At 42.5% G+C, this 15734-nt stretch overlaps 1 protein-coding gene across 1 annotated transcript in view; it reads left to right on the top strand.

Annotated features, from left to right (window-relative positions):
* The window catches only part of SPOP (speckle type BTB/POZ protein), a 67565-nt gene extending 53399 nt beyond the window's left edge, over positions 1 to 14166 (top strand). Inside the window, exons 6-10 of the mRNA XM_065896879.1 lie at positions 3776 to 3953; positions 6796 to 6851; positions 7353 to 7475; positions 11504 to 11646; positions 12911 to 14166. Of these exons, the coding sequence (XP_065752951.1) occupies positions 3776 to 3953; positions 6796 to 6851; positions 7353 to 7475; positions 11504 to 11646; positions 12911 to 13055 (645 nt within the window). The 3' untranslated portion in view covers positions 13056 to 14166. The remainder of the gene's footprint in view (positions 1 to 3775; positions 3954 to 6795; positions 6852 to 7352; positions 7476 to 11503; positions 11647 to 12910) is intronic.
* Positions 14167 to 15734: the final 1568 nt, after the last annotated feature.

Raw genomic sequence — 15734 nt, 5'->3', positions numbered from 1 at the left:
TGACAGGTAGAAGATTCCAGTGCCTTTGTAATGTTGCAATTAAAGTTGAAATATTAAATACCATATGAAATATGAAGTACCAAATATGAAATATCTCAATACTAGTTAACTCTTCTTTTTTTTTTTTGTGGTACGCGGGCCTCTCACTGTTGTGGCATCTCCCGTCGCGGAGCACAGGCTCCGGACGCACAGGCTCAGCGGCCATGGCTCACGGGCCCAGCCGCTCCGCGGCATGTGGGATCCTCCCGGACCGGGGCACGAACCCGTGTCCCCTGCATCGGCAGGCGGACTCTCAACCACTGCGCCACCAGGGAAGCCCCTAGTTAACTCTTAAAACATCTCTTTCCTTATCAAACACAGAATATCCGTTCAAAGCCTGGGAATATGTATTTTTGCCAAATTTTAAATATGTGGGTCTACTAATTTTTCTTTTTATCATCTTTTAAATGGATTATTTGGATGTATTAGTTGAACTTATGAAAATGCTAATAATATTTGATCTTGACCTACAAAACTGGTGATTAAATATGTATTATCATTATAGGTTATAAAACATGCTAATGTAGTAAACCTACCACCCAACCCAGCAACATCACCAATAACTGAGAACTGACCTATATATGCTTCTCCCCTGTCCCTTAGACCTGTTGTCTCCCTACTCAGATGATGATAATAAACAGCACTTTTGAATTGTTTATCATCCCTTGTTCGTTATTTGCATGCCTGAACGATATATTGTTTAGGTTCGCTTGTTTTTGAGCTTTATGAAAATAGTGTCAGGGTGTATGTAGTCATCTAGGACTTGCTGCTTTCATATTATGTTTCTAAAATTTATTTATATTGTGAATGTACCTATAATTCTTGATTTTTAGTGCTGTACAGTAGTTTGTTGTATATTCACACGACAGTTGATCGGTTTGTTTATTCATTCTCTTGCTGATGGACATTTATTTATTTCTTTTTAATATTTATTTAGTTGGCTGCTTTGGGTCTTAGTTGCGGTGCGTGGGCTTCTCTAGTTGTGGCACGTGTGGCTTCTCTAGTTGTGGCGCACGGGCTCAGTAGTTGCAACACATAGGCTCTCTAGTTGTAGCGTGTGGGCTCCAGAGCATGCCGGGTCAGTAGTTGCGGCGCGCGGGCTTAGTTGCCCTGTGGCATGCGGGATCTTAGCTGCCTGACCAGGGATCGAACCCACGTCCCTTGCATTGGAAGGCGGATTCTTAACCACTGGACCACCAGGGAAGTCCCCTGATGGACATTTAGTTTGTTGCTAGTCTTTTGATTAGAAATAGTGCTGCTGCTATAAACAACCTATATGCTGTCTGTTTATTTTTTCTTGATTGTTTTAATTATACAGAAATTAAAAATATATTTCTAGTGGTTTTACCTTGACATTCTATGCTTAGACAAAGTAAACAAGAAATGGCACAATCTTTTATGAAATTTTATGTCTTTTATGAAATTTTCTTTTTTAAGAAAAGGAATTGACTTTAAAAGTGAGGCCCTTTTACAACTTGAAATTTAGAGGGTTATAGAGCCTTCCTGAGACATTTTCATGCAGTCATTTCTAAGACATAAATGTCACAGTCACGTCATCTTCACAGCTGCAATTTTGAATGAGTCTCCGTAGTCAACTTTATAGGCATTAAAAAAAAATCTTTAGTTTTTCTCAAAATGGTATCATTTTAGCATCATCATTTGCAGAGGAAAACAATCCCTTTCTAAGTTAAAAGTTTGGGCTCTGAAGACTCATTTGTGTATGCCATTTAAAATTTATTTTTAATTAAGCGTATTTAATGTTGGTAAGAGGTGCCAGACATTCAGAGCTCTGGAGACTCCAGGCATCCATATATCTGCAGAACAAGTCTGGCTCAGACAGTAAAGGTACATTCTCCTTCCTGCTGTGTTCCTGTCTGTGTCTGAAGAGAGGAATTGCCCCAGTGAGAGGAGTCACAGTCTTTGGGCCGCACTCAGTACCAAGTGCACGTGCAACCAGCACAGAGTCCACTGGTCACCACAGTTTGAAAATCAGCTTGGCTCTTGCCAGTTCATTTTACCCAGTCTAGTAGATTGCCATCAAGTGTTAATGACTTTGGGCTCCTGTCAGCCTGGTTTAATTCAAGCTTAGGAACCCAGTGCCAAAAGCGTTCTCCATTCCCTTCGTTGGCCATCCCAAGCGATTCCTGCCTTTCCCTATGAGGAAGCTGGATTTAATTGGTCTTTTCCTTGGTGTTTTGTTTGTCTGTTTTTAAATCAGCAGTATTTTGAAGCTAAAACTGGAAGTAGGCTACTTCTACTTTCGGTGTTGATATTATATCAAAGAAGTACGGGTGTTAATATGAGAAAGTTGCTGAACCAAATTAGAGATCTTACATGGGACGATCTCTGTTGGGGTGGTTTGTGTTGGGCCCTGGGCTATTAAAATAATGTTATACCCTGGCTCTGATGAATGTGCTACATGCTAAGCGCATTCATAGTTCATTAGCTTGGTTGCTTCATTGCTCAAGACCGTAACAGCTATAGCTTTAAACAAACAAATAAACTTCGTGACCTGATAGTAAGTATCTCACTCCTACACAGAAGGGACTACAGGTCACTTGGATGGGGCATTCACTTTGCTTCTGGGTTTATGACTGCATTTAAGGAAGGGCTGACTTGCCTCTTGAAGGTTAAAAGAAATTTGGGTCATTTAGGATGCTCCTCAGCTGTCTTTCTCATCTAACTCATAGGAATAGCAAGAGTGGGGAGCTGATTCTCAAGGTTTGTGAGTTCTGCTTTCATTTGAACATTTCTAACCTAATGTGATACAGGGGAGGAAGCATAGCCAGGGTTGTCAGGCAGAAGACTGATCCGTTCGGTCTCATCTTCAGTTTGGTAATTTACATTTATTTTATGATGTTATATGGTTTATAAATCCTTGTATTTTGTATCCTGGCAAACTTCTTTGAGCTTCGCTGATCCATCTAGAAGTTACCAGGGTTTTTCTCTAGACTGAACAGTTAATTCAGCTGGTCAAACCATGCTGCTGCTGAAGCCAAACGGCAAGTTGGATTCCTCTATTAAACCCGTTGTCGTCATTCTGTTCCAAAGCTGTAAGTGCATGCCCAGCTGGAGCCAGTCATCTTGTATGTCATTGTCACCAATGACTTGAGTAAGGGTATAAATGGTGTGGGATACCCACCCAGTTATCACTACGCAAGATCTTGCAGGCCCAGTCCTGTTCATTAAACTAACATTTGTGAGGAAATGCCAGTTATTTACCAGGCCCTACGGAAGCTGCATTTTATTTTTATGTTCCAGACCTAACTGAAAAAAGTGAAGTGCTTTTAGGCTTATTAGAGTCTTTTCTCTGGAGAGTTTAGTTTAAATGGTAGTTTCTATAGAGTTCCTTGTATTTAACCTTTTGCTTAAGGCAGAATAAGGTAAATACTTGAGGTTTAACATTTGTTTTTGTCAGTTTTTTCCCTCTGGTGGTCTCGCCCAGGTCTTCAGGGCAGGGAAGGAGGAGCTTATTAGAAGTTTGGAAGAGAAGGAGATTTGTGGGGCTCTCTCCTTATTGTCCTGAGATGGTGTAGAATAAGTATGATCATGAGAGTTTGGAAATTACTTGATCCAGAGGTTAAAGACTTCATTTGTGGAGGTGGTTTCAGGAGAATATGCCTAACGTCAGCTTCTAAATGTACTATAACAACAAGGTAAAAGTCATCTCTCCTCCTGCTGGGAAGAAAATTCCTGGTAACGAAAGCTTTGGACTGTGTTTTCTTATCTTTCACAGGTGAGTGTGGTGCAAGATTCTGTCAACATTTCTGGCCAGAACACCATGAATATGGTGAAGGTTCCTGAGTGCCGGTTGGCGGATGAGTTAGGAGGACTGTGGGAGAATTCCCGGTTCACAGACTGTTGTTTGTGTGTCGCTGGCCAGGAATTCCAGGCTCACAAAGCTATCTTAGCAGGTTGGTATTTATTCATGGGGAGCTTTAGTTGTGGTTAAACAAGGAAGAACAGTAGGCTGCGGAATCACCTTTTGAATAACTTCAACTTTTTGAACTAGTCCAAAAAAACTGCAGCTAAATATATTTTTATATTGTGGTGACATTAGTTGTCAAAACCAAAAAGGCTACTCTCCATAAAAATGCTACTTCTTTTTTTCTCTCTGTAGTGGACTTAGGCCATCATTTTCAAGGAATGGATGATGATGTGTATTGGATGCCTTTGCACCTGGAGGTTAGATGTCAAAACACTGGTTAAGAGCAGGTATCCGCCCCTAGACAGGGACTTAGGATGTAATGAGGATTCTGGGCTCAGGACTAAACCACCACATAGCCGAATCCCCAGCCCTGGAGGTCTTAGCCCTCTCTTCCAAACAAACGTACTAGAAGAATGAGAATGTTGCCTGTGACGTGGAAGATCAGGTCTTGTTCTAGTCATAGGCCCTTGGTCTTTAAGACCAGAAAGACTGACACACAGCAGGAACTGTTAAGGCAGACTGATGGCCTTACCTCACAGGGAAGCATAGCTTTCAGCCACAAAATTATATTCAGGCCAAGAGATGTAAGAGGAAATCACACGAACCGTCAGGTAACAGGTTTCTTACCAAGACCATCAGCCCTGCCATTTTAAAGTACACACCTGGCAAAACCTCTGTCTGGCTCAGTCTGACCATCTTCCTGATCCCTCTCTCAACTAGGTGTCACTGAGACTTGCTAAAGGACGTCATTAACTCTTGTGTTCGCGCCTCTGTGCTCAGCTAGGCCCTCGGCACTGCCGAGACCTCTTTCTAAAGATGCGTAGTCAGCGCCTTTTCTTTTCCTCAACAACAGACACTTCACACCTTTACCACTCTCCTTTAATCTCCAGCTCCTAAAAGATGACCTTGCTACTTCTTCCAAGAGAAAATCAAGGCCCTTCTCCCTTGGCTCTTGCCTCTCACTTGCATTTTCTCTGCATTCTCAGTGGAGGAGGTGTTCTTCGTGTCCAAAGCAGACTACTTTCTACTGTTGTTCTGTTTCGTGCTGCCTTCTCAGAAGCCTTACTCTGCCGATTAGACCCGTGTTCTCCGGTATCGTTGCCATCTATTTCTCCTGTTGCCTGTTCACGCTCAGCCTGTAAACACGCTCAAGCTTCTCCCTCTAGTTAATTCTCTCTTTATTTTCCAGAGCTAAGTTTCTTGAGTTGACATATTCATTCCCTCTATTCTTTCCTCCCACTTATCCTCAGTTTGCCTCCATGCCACAAAAGCGGTTTTCCAAAGTTACATGACCTGCTAGTTCCTAAATTTGAGGGACTCTAGTTTATATATTATTTGACTCCTTTCTTCTGGTTTCTCTGGCTGGCTCTCTGGCTACTTCTAATGTGTGGCCTCCCTCTTCTTCACCCATCCCTTTAAACACTGTTATTCCCTAAGGGTCTGCCTTAGTTCTCTTTTCACTCTACTTTAGCCTCCCTAGATTATTTTATTTATTCTAATAACATCAGCTTCTCTCTATCCACTGATCCCTCTAGGCATATTGCTGCTTTGGACCCTTCCCTCTTTATTAAAAGCACCAGCCCTTTAGTCTTCAGCTTCTGTAATGTATTTATATAGTACCTTATAGTCTATAGCCTTTCAGAGATAAGAACAATGAGAACTGATATTCTTTTGGAATAGATTAAAATATTAAGGTTCAGAGGGTTACGTGATTTGCCCAAGATTATATGGTTAGAAAATGGCCAATCTAAAATTAGTCCTTTCTGACATAAATTAGGTCAAAGTTCCAGGTGCCTGTTAGCTGAAACTCCTTCTATATATTCCATCTGTCCCTCCTCTCTTAGGTAGAGATTGGTAGTCTCAACTTTCACCCAAACCCCTGATTTATTGGACCTGATAAAATTTGAGTTCTTAGCCGTTTTATTACTTTCATGTTGAAATTAAGTTTACTTCTTCTTCACGGTGTTCATTAGACTAGAATGGGCATGGCTTAGAACACTGTTTCTGAACCTTTTTTTCATTATTCCCAGCCCTAAGGAAAAAATTAAGACACTAAGTACTAAGGAGTAAGATCTTGTCTAGTTGGGTTAAGATCTGAAGGGCCACAAATGACTGTGATACCTAAGATTGCTGTCACCTCTTTGGGGCATTATCATCTCTGTCGATAATGCATGGCTTGGAGGAACAGACAGCCTGCCATAAATAAGCCTGCACTTCACCTAGCTAACGGATGCCATTGAGCCCTGTTCTTGACCTCCTTGCTGTGTGGTCCCTGGAAGCGGAGGAAGTAGGTATCATTGTTCCAGGCAGAAATGCAGGTATTAGGACACCCTGCTTAGACCATGAAGGACCTTCCATTTGAACCCCAAGATCTACTCAGAGGATATCATTGTCATCTAACATAGGTAATTTGAGTAATCTCCTTGAAATATGAATGGTTGGAATGAAGCCAATAAATTATTTTGAAAGAAGTGATTTCTTATTTTCCCTATGTATTATATAATAATTATTCACTTACTGTATAATATAAAAAGAAAGTAATTTTATAATTCTGGCATAATTTGATGTAAAAGACCATTTCTGTAGTAGTGGGACAGGAAGGAAAATGATCTCTTCTTCTGGAGTTCCCTGGCGGTCCAGTGGTTAGGACTCGGCGCTTTCACTGCCATTGGCCCAGGTTCAATCCCTGGTCAGGGAACTAAGATCCCACAAACCACGTGGTGTGGCCAAAAAAGAAAAAAAGAAAATGATCTCTTCTTCATAACAGAAGAACCAAGAGATTTTGGTGTGATAACCATATCTGTCTCTGTTTTCCTTTCACTTTGTAGCTCGTTCTCCAGTTTTTAGTGCCATGTTTGAACATGAAATGGAGGAAAGCAAAAAGGTATGTAACAGGATAGAGATATGTCTTTTTAGCTAGGTGGCTAGAATCAGATCATTTCCCAATTTGGCAGCAGATTTATTTTCCTGGGTTTTTTTTTTTGTCTTATTATGTTATTCAAATGGAGTAGAGTTCCCCGAACAGACAATTTCTGAGAGCAGAGAGAGGTAGTCTGTAAGCATTCTAGGTAAAGCAGAAACACTATTCCAGGCAGGTCATCCAAATAGTCTTGGGTGAGGGTATTAGACATGTGTTTCTACTGAGGAAAAGAAAGGTGAAAAATCAAAGGTATAGTTGTCTTGCTATTGTATTTGAGAAAACAAAGGTGGTACATATGATGGGAGAAAAGGCTATTACAATCAAATAAGGCAAAGAGAACTTTTCCATTCGTGTTAGGTTTAAAATGGTATGAGCTCCTCTCTTCATCAGAGCTTAAAATCATGAAAATTGTTTAGGGATTTTGTTCTGTTGGAATGTTTCTCATTTTTAGTTTCTTTGGCATAGAATCGGGTTGAAATCAATGATGTGGAGCCTGAAGTTTTTAAGGAAATGATGTGCTTCATTTACACGGGGAAGGCTCCGAACCTCGACAAAATGGCTGATGATTTGCTGGCAGCTGCTGACAAGGTGAGATGAGAACAGGAAAATAACAACAAGACTAGGAGTTTTGGTGACCTCTTGAGTTTCATGACTGGGCTTTTATGTTGCTTTGTGGGCAGGATGAACATATATCTTAGTTTCTTTTTTTTTTTAATATTTATTTATTTATTTGGTTACACCAGTCTTAGTTGCAGTAGGCGGGCTCCTTAGTTGCAGCATGTGGGCTTCTTAGTTGCGGCAGGCAGGCTCCTTAGTTACAGCATGCGAGCCCTTAGTTGCAGCATGCGAACTCATAGTTGCAGCATGCATGTGGGATCTAGTTCCCTGACCGGGGATTGAACCCAGGCCCCCTGCATTGGGAGCGCAAAGTCTTATCCACTGGGCCACGAGGGAAGTCCCACATATATCTTAGTTTGGCCAGAACAGTCTTGGTTTATACTTGTGTTCCAACATAGTTACTGATAGCACCCTTTTTAGTTTCAAAAGTATCCTGCTTTGAAGGGCAAATTATATGGTCATCCTAATTATGGAAAAGAAGGATGAGTTGATGTTTACCTCTCTTCTCTTGCCGATCTCAAATTTAATCACAGTGATTTTAAAGATTCAGATAATATTAACATTTGGATTTATAATTTACAAAAATATTCTTGAGTTCATTAACTTTTATTTAAACTTTGTCAGTAAGAGAATAACTTTTACCTAGTATCCTGCTTATTAGCATTTTCAGCTTTTACCTTAGAAGTTATTGAAATATACCACATTCAGAATTGTAAGATGACGAATAGATCTTTGGGAAAAAAGAGAGACTACTACAATAAATGTATGCTTTGATTGTAAGACACATTTTAATTTGAGAAATGTTAAAGTGTGAAAATAAAAATGTAGATCTTAGGCTTAAGGAAATATGGTTATTACCTAAAACAACAGGCTGGTGATTCCCAAAATAGGGTTGAGGGGAAAAGCTTAATGAAACACCAAGTCAAATTGGGTTTTTTTGTGTTGCTCTTTTATAGCAGGGCCTTTCTCAGAACCTTTAGTATGTCAGTGTGTACTGTTAGTTTTCTAAAAGAGAATATAATAGACAAATTTCTCCAATTTAGTTAACCCTGGAGTTACTTTTCTCAAGGATCACCTCTGGGGATTAGTGTTCCCCAAAACACACTTTGGGAAACTGACTTTCAGTTGTGTAGATAGACCAGAGAGAGCAGTGACCTGTTCCTCCAAGGCCCTGTGGTCTGAGGAAACGTGACTGAGGGGTGGGGGTGGGGGTGTGTGTAAAAGGATTGCTATTTATCCTGTGGAAGCTTCTCTTACATTGGGGGGCAGTTGAGGCAAGGGTGTTAAAGGGCTTAAACCCGGCCAGCAGTAGACCCCATGAGAAAGATGGTTCTCTGCTGGAGGTGCCTCCTTTTCCTGCCATGATGCTGCAGCGCCCACCCGAGGGGCACAGCTGGCTCTGGCCTGAGAGCACTAGAGCCTTCTCAGGATTCACTCTCGGGAGTAATCTCCATCCTTCTCCCTTAGCACCCCGGAGGAGAGTGTTTGTGTTTACAATGGAGGTTTTAGCTTTATTGATCATCTCTTTGGAGTGTTTGTAGAGGATGAGGCATGTAAACCCAATCAGTGCTACCAGTGAAAAGGATTGAATAATAGCTGCATCTTTCTTATCACCTTTCAAGACTTTATTAAGTACGATTAAGCAATGTGAACATCCTATACCCTGCCAGTCTAGCTCAGTTCTGACCAGAGGAAACTTGCCTCCAGTGGAAACAGAAAGAAAATATTCGCTGTGAGTTCTGGGGAAGTAGGATACACAGCCCAAATGGCTGCTTTTTATAAACATGAGTTTATAATGATTCTGCCTCATCTGCCCTCTGATTTTTTTTTTTTCTTCTTTTTTTTTTTGGCCTCACCACGCGGCTTGTGGGATTTTAGTTCCCCAAGCAGGGATCGAACCCAGGCCCTCGGCAGTGAGAGCACAGAGTCCTGACCACTGGACTGCCAGGGAATTCCCCTTCCTCTGACTTTCAATGAAGCAGTCACTTGTGCTTATACATACCAGGCATTTATCCCCCTCATTGTCTAGCTCCCATAAGGATGAGTAGCATCACAAGGTCCAATTTTTAGACAGAAATACCAAAACTCAGAGTGGTACATTCTCAGAGCCAGGGTTAGACATCTGTGTCCCTGGGTTTTCATTCCTGCTCCTCAGCCAGAGAGCCTACTGGGAACCTACTGTAAATAGAGAGAGCAGGGGGTCAGCCTGAACTGACACTCTGAGGTTGGTGCTTTTCAGTACAATGCGTTAGTTAAAGCAGTGGAATCACAGCGGTGCTCTAAATTTATGAATGAGAAGTAACCGAAGGGTGCGTTTTTCAAATTCCATTCAGACTTTCCCATTAGACAGTCCTTGCTCTAAGCTTTTTTGAAAACATTTTTACCTTTACACCTCCTTGTGAGCTTCAGGAAAACAGAATAAGAAAATTTTCATGGAAGGATCTAAACATCTAGAATTTACCCAAGAGGCTAAAACAGCTTCTGCTAAGTTTTTCCAGTCTCCTGGGGACATGTGTAATTAGACCAAAAACAAAACAAAACACATAGCCCAGGCCTAGGAGACAAATTTCAATCTCCCGGGTAAGTACTGCCATTAGGCAGGTTTTTCAGAAGCATAATTAAGAAAAAAACCTTTGTCCCCAAGGGACGAAAATGGCTACTTTTGTCTAATTATGCAGTAGGGATCAGAGCTATTCACAGTAAAAGTCCTTTGAAAAGAGTTTTATTGAGAAAGGGTAAGACGAGGCACCGTGTGAAGAGTGAGCATGTGAAGAGTGAGCATTTACTTAACCCTTTCCAGTCTTTTAAAACAAAAGCGGCAGCCTCATTTCTTTCTTGTGTAGTGTCATTCCTGTTTTCCGTGGAAACTGTTTTCTAGTTACTCAAATGTAAGAAATTAAAGCTGCACCCAAAACCAATAAAACTCTTTTTGCTGCAGGAGATCACAGTGCCAGCAGATATGCCTCCTCACCCAGAATTCATAACAATAAAATTGTCTTGGTTTGATCGTCATGATTCAGCCTGAAGGAGTATTGTGTCATTCAGCTCTCAGGCCCTCAAGATGGGACCTGTATGGGGACTGTGGATACCCTCAGAGCAAACCATTCTCCTATGAACTGATTAATGACATTTTATTTTGTGCCTTCCTTTATCCCTTCTTCCCCCTTTTCCCTGAAATTCCTCAGTAAGTTCATAATATATTTGAGAGCAAGTAGTACAGTTGCATCAAAACAAATCAGGTAGATCAGCTGTGCCCAATATTAACCTAGGCCTTCATTTCCAAAACATTTACTTATACCCTTTACTTGGAAAATAGGAAGTTTTTAGGCTGAAACTGGATCCAGGGTCTCTGTTGCTTTGTTGTTCTACCCTAAGAATCTTAACCTCAACCCCAATAAGATAGGACTCCATTTATCCTCTTCTGTTGAAAAGGAGGCCTTCAGTTGACACTCATTCAGGAATAACTAGTGGTAGAGATGCTGCTGAATGTCACCACAGGGCTCCTTTTCACAGCCTGGTGGGACAGCTGGAATATCCTGCTGGGCTGGTGACGGCGCTTAAGTAGAAAGGACTGTGCTGCGCTAAATAAAAGGATTTAGTCTGGCTCTAAATAAAGGGATTGCAGACATTTAAGTGTAATGTCCCTGTTGGCTTGAAGCAGAGAAATACCTCATTGTGAGGGTAGGTGGTGATGGTTTAAGAGACACTTTAATGGTAGTCGGGGTAGGGGAAAACTTGAAGATATGGATCTATTCCATAATTGCCATTTTTCTAATAGACTTTAGAACTTGAATGGCAGCTATGCAAGTTATCTTGGCTGTTCATTCCGGCCTTCGGAGTATGGTTTCGTTTTGTAATTGCAGTAGCAGCATCTTCGTGGTCTGTGCAGTGCTGTTAAGGTATCCAGTCACGTGATGGTACAGCTGACGAAAACAACTTCAGCAGCAGTCAGTCCAGAGCATTCCTGCTCTGACGACAGCCACGCTTGTGTTTTACAGTATGCCTTGGAGCGTTTAAAGGTCATGTGTGAGGATGCCCTCTGCAGTAACCTCTCCGTGGAGAACGCCGCAGAAATTCTCATCCTGGCTGACCTCCACAGCGCAGATCAGTTGAAAACTCAGGCAGTGGATTTCATCAACTAGTGAGTTGTCATCTTCAAAGTTCTTTCAGGGTAGTGGGGTTAGTTAACGAATGAGAAAGGAAGACTTTGAATTGCTGAGTGAAACAGGTGAGTAGCTTCATTAAGCTTTTTAGTAGTAAGTAGAGAGTGTCCATCTTTTCCTTCAGCTTGACAGTGTGAAAAATGGTTTTGCTTTCATCAGTCTACTCTGATTGGTGAGTGAAGCGTATTACTACCTTGCAGGATCAGAATTGATGAAAATGACAACCTGCTGGTCTGAAAAAGCTGTGTCCCCTAGAGCGATAGTATCTTTACTTCACGCTCACCGGCTTAAAAAAAAGACATGCAGATCTCTGGGAGAGCAGAAGTGGATCTCTATGAGTTAGTAAGAGTGTCCAGTGGTCGACTGCAGAACGGGGGAAAAGAGAAGGCATGATCAGGAGACGAGGTCGTAAAATAACTGTTTTGAGAAAGAAGCGTAAATTCCAGTAGATCTGTTCCTTCATCTTAAATGGCCATATTACTTTCTGAAATAATTCTCAGTGGGACATGTTATACTCCTTTGCCTGATGGGGAGCAAAAGTTGGAAAAAACCCCAGGAAGAGAGGCAGGCCTACTAATAAAGCCCTCAAAACAGCAGTTCTGGGGGGTGAGAGGTCTAAGAGGTCGCAGGGTAGGTGAGTAAACATTACTTAACGCAGAAAATGCCCTGAAAACAGGAAATGATGTCCTCTAAGTCTGTAAGATTGTTCCGAAGCAAAGTGTTCCTTGTCCTGAGAGCTCACTCCGTGCTGGACACTTGGTTGGTGCTTTTTAGATGTTAACCGTTCGGTGAAGTGTGAGTATTAGCCCCTCTTTTTCGATTATCAAATAGGCCCCAGGCTATGACCTGCTTTGTGGTTATGGGACTAGTAAATGGCAAAGCCAGATGGAAGCTCAGAGCTGTCTGACCCAGAGAAGTCTTGCTCTTTGTCTTTATCAGCATCACCAATGAATATGAAGAGCATTGATGTTGTAGAGAAGAGCCTGAGGAACATTTCATCTTTTGTAATTGAGAACATAGTGTCTCAGAGTCCTAGTTTTCAGAGTTACAACAGTCGTAACCTGGTCACCTGTCTGCACATTTTCTAACAAGCAAATTCTCATGCATGTTAAGGGTTCTGTCTGAGTACGTCTTGCATTGACACCCATAACAGCAAACCCTGGGAAATTCGGCTGTCTGGGTGGCTGTTTAATTCATCCTTCATTCACCCCTCTGGTAACCCATCTCTCACATTTCTCCTAGTCATGCTTCGGATGTCTTGGAGACCTCCGGGTGGAAGTCAATGGTGGTGTCACATCCCCACTTGGTGGCTGAGGCGTACCGCTCTCTGGCTTCGGCACAGTGCCCGTTTCTGGGACCCCCGCGCAAGCGCCTGAAGCAGTCCTAAGATCCTGCCTGTTGTAAGACTCCGTTTATTTTCCAGAAGCAGCAGCCACTGTTGCTGCCACAAACCACCAGGTAGACAGCGCAATCTGTGGAGCTTTTACTCCGTTGTGGGGGGAAAAGACTGCATCGTGGCCCCAGACTTTTAAAACAGCACTAAGTAAACTTGGGGGAAACAGGGGTGGGGGGAGGGAAGGGCCCGGGACTCGGGGCTGTTCAACCTAATGAAAATCCTGTTGCTGCGTCACTGTGTTCTCTTTGGCCTGGCCGAGTTTGATACTGTGGGGATTCAGTTTAGGCGCTAGCCCTGAGGACATCCCAGCGGTGGTACTTTGGAGAAACCTGTCTGCATCTGACTGAGCAGAACAGATCGTCAGGTGCCTGGAGCAAAAAGAAAATTTAAAAAGGACATTTAGTTTTAAGAGAAGGGAAAAGGAAAGAAGAAAGGATTTTTGCAGAATTTCTCAAAAATCAATTTTTGGATTCCAGTAGTATTTATGTTGAGAGAAGTTTTAGTACATCCAGCTGTGCTAAAACTTGGGTATTTGTGAGAACTCACCACGCACCATGCAAATATCAGAAGAGCTCTCTTGTTGTTAGCACTTACTGTTTGCAAGAACACAATACTTCCCGTTACCCTTTTATGAAAAACAACAAGCAGAGGTGAAAGGGGAAGGAGACGATTTGATCTAGAAGATGAGTATTCTGATGTGGTAGCTTTTGGGGAAAAATCTTTATTGGTGTTGAAAACTGGAAAAAGTAATTCATCCAGAATTCATACTGTCTTGACAAAAACTATGGTTCTCTGTTTTTAGATATTGTGGAAAATGTTTTTTGGCATTTTTCTCTGATTTTATTTCTTCTCCCCTGTTCCTTTTTCTAAAAAACAAACACACACAAGACAAAAACAGAGCAAAAAGACGAGAAAAGGAAATTTTATTATTAATGCTGTGTGGGAAAACTCCCAGCCCAGATTGTTCAGCTGTTCGTACCTGACTTGCCACCTGCATAGGAGCCAGTCCTGTTCCTTCCAATTCGCCCCTCTTCCTACAGGGGAGAACTTCCAAATGTTAATTTTTTTTCTTTTTGAAAATATAAATAATGACTATTTTGTACTGTGTGGTATCTCTGGTCTTTTGTTTCACTCACCTGGCTTGTCTTCGGGGTCTGAGTTCCTTAAGGGATTTTGAAGGCCTAGTTTGATTCTTTAGCTTGCAGAGATTATGCTCCAAATGTCTAAGCAGTAGGAATTTATTGCGTCTCCCTAATCTCAAGTTCCCTTTGTGAGCTACCAGCATCCGCCAGTCCCTTGTCCTTCTTATCTCACAGTCCACATCCTCCTGAGGGGTCAGGCTTCTTCTGCCAAGGCGAGTAACGGAAGTGGGCTTTCCTGCACCCTACATGTTTCAAGACCGAATTCCCAATCTCCCTTCTCCTTAAGTAAATACAAAAATATCAAGGGGACATGAATGTGGAGGCTTAATAAAGGGAAATTCTTATCTCTGACTGGTTCTGTCACTGACTGGATGTGTTTGCAGAAAAGTTAATGTCCAAATTCCCAGGGAGCTCGCAGGAATGCTCTGGGGCTCCTCCTCTGCCTTTCCCGCAGCAGTGCTGGACAGGGCAGTGGGATACACTGGAGAACCATTGGCCATTGCGCCAAGGTGTGTATGGTTTGACCTATTGTCAGTATAATCAAAGGCAGGATTTGCTTATTGGAAACCACTCCTTTGCGCTTCTCGGTTTCCTCCTAAGTGTCACCTGTGTGAGCAAGTGTCCAGTTCTCCATGTCCTGGCTGCTGTCCTGTGCCTCCGGAGTCCTCACTTTCCAGATCAGCACGTGGATCTGGGGACCAGGGCGCACCCAGGGTCTCCTGTACGCACACTGTCTCTCAGGTAACTGCACTGGCTCAGCACTGCTCCCGTTTCAGCAAACCTTCCTGTTCAGTATCTCATTTGAACTTCCCAACACCTCGATGGGTTGGGTGGGATAAATGAGATAGATAGCATCTTCCCATTTTATAGGTGAGAGAAATTGAAACCCTGAGGGACATGCCTAAGGTTACACAACTTGAGTGAGAGTTCTTCTAATGTGATACCCTGAAAAGATTATGTAAGCAACTGGAGGAAGTTCCATTTCTGAAATGTTTAGGTACGCAATCTGAGGTAAAGCTTTCTTTCTGTGGGGATGGCAAGAGCAGAAGCTCTGGAAAGGCGCCTCAGCTGGCCTGTGTGTCAGAGGATCCAGGAGGACAAACCGGGCTTCAGATTTGCCCTTCCTCATTCACAGAAAGCTGTGGATTGGGGGCTGGTAGGTTCAGGGAACATGTCCTCAGGAGGGTAGCAGTTCTGGCACCAAGCTTCTGGCAAGATGAAAGTCTCTTCTGGGGTTTCCCAAAATTTACGGGATTTCCACTGTGGGCTTTACTGTTGGGTACAAAGCAGTTAGGATTTCGGGTACAGGTGAAGCTGTTTGATGCCTCTCCTGTCATTATTCTTTCTGGACATGTTTGTTTCTGTTTAAATGATAGAGTTGAAGCCATCTGGTTATGACAACATCAGAGCCCCAGCATACTGTTCATAAACCTCCCACTGCCACCACCCCCTCCCTGAGCTCCCCCACATCTGAAATTTAATTCAAGTTAGCTCCACAGTCTGGGGCATGTGCTGTCACTGCAGAGAT

Source organism: Phocoena phocoena, chromosome 19 (genome assembly GCF_963924675.1).
Source record: "Phocoena phocoena chromosome 19, mPhoPho1.1, whole genome shotgun sequence".
NCBI classification, from domain to species: Eukaryota; Metazoa; Chordata; class Mammalia; order Artiodactyla; family Phocoenidae; genus Phocoena; species Phocoena phocoena.
This window is presented reverse-complemented; position numbering and strand designations above follow the sequence as displayed.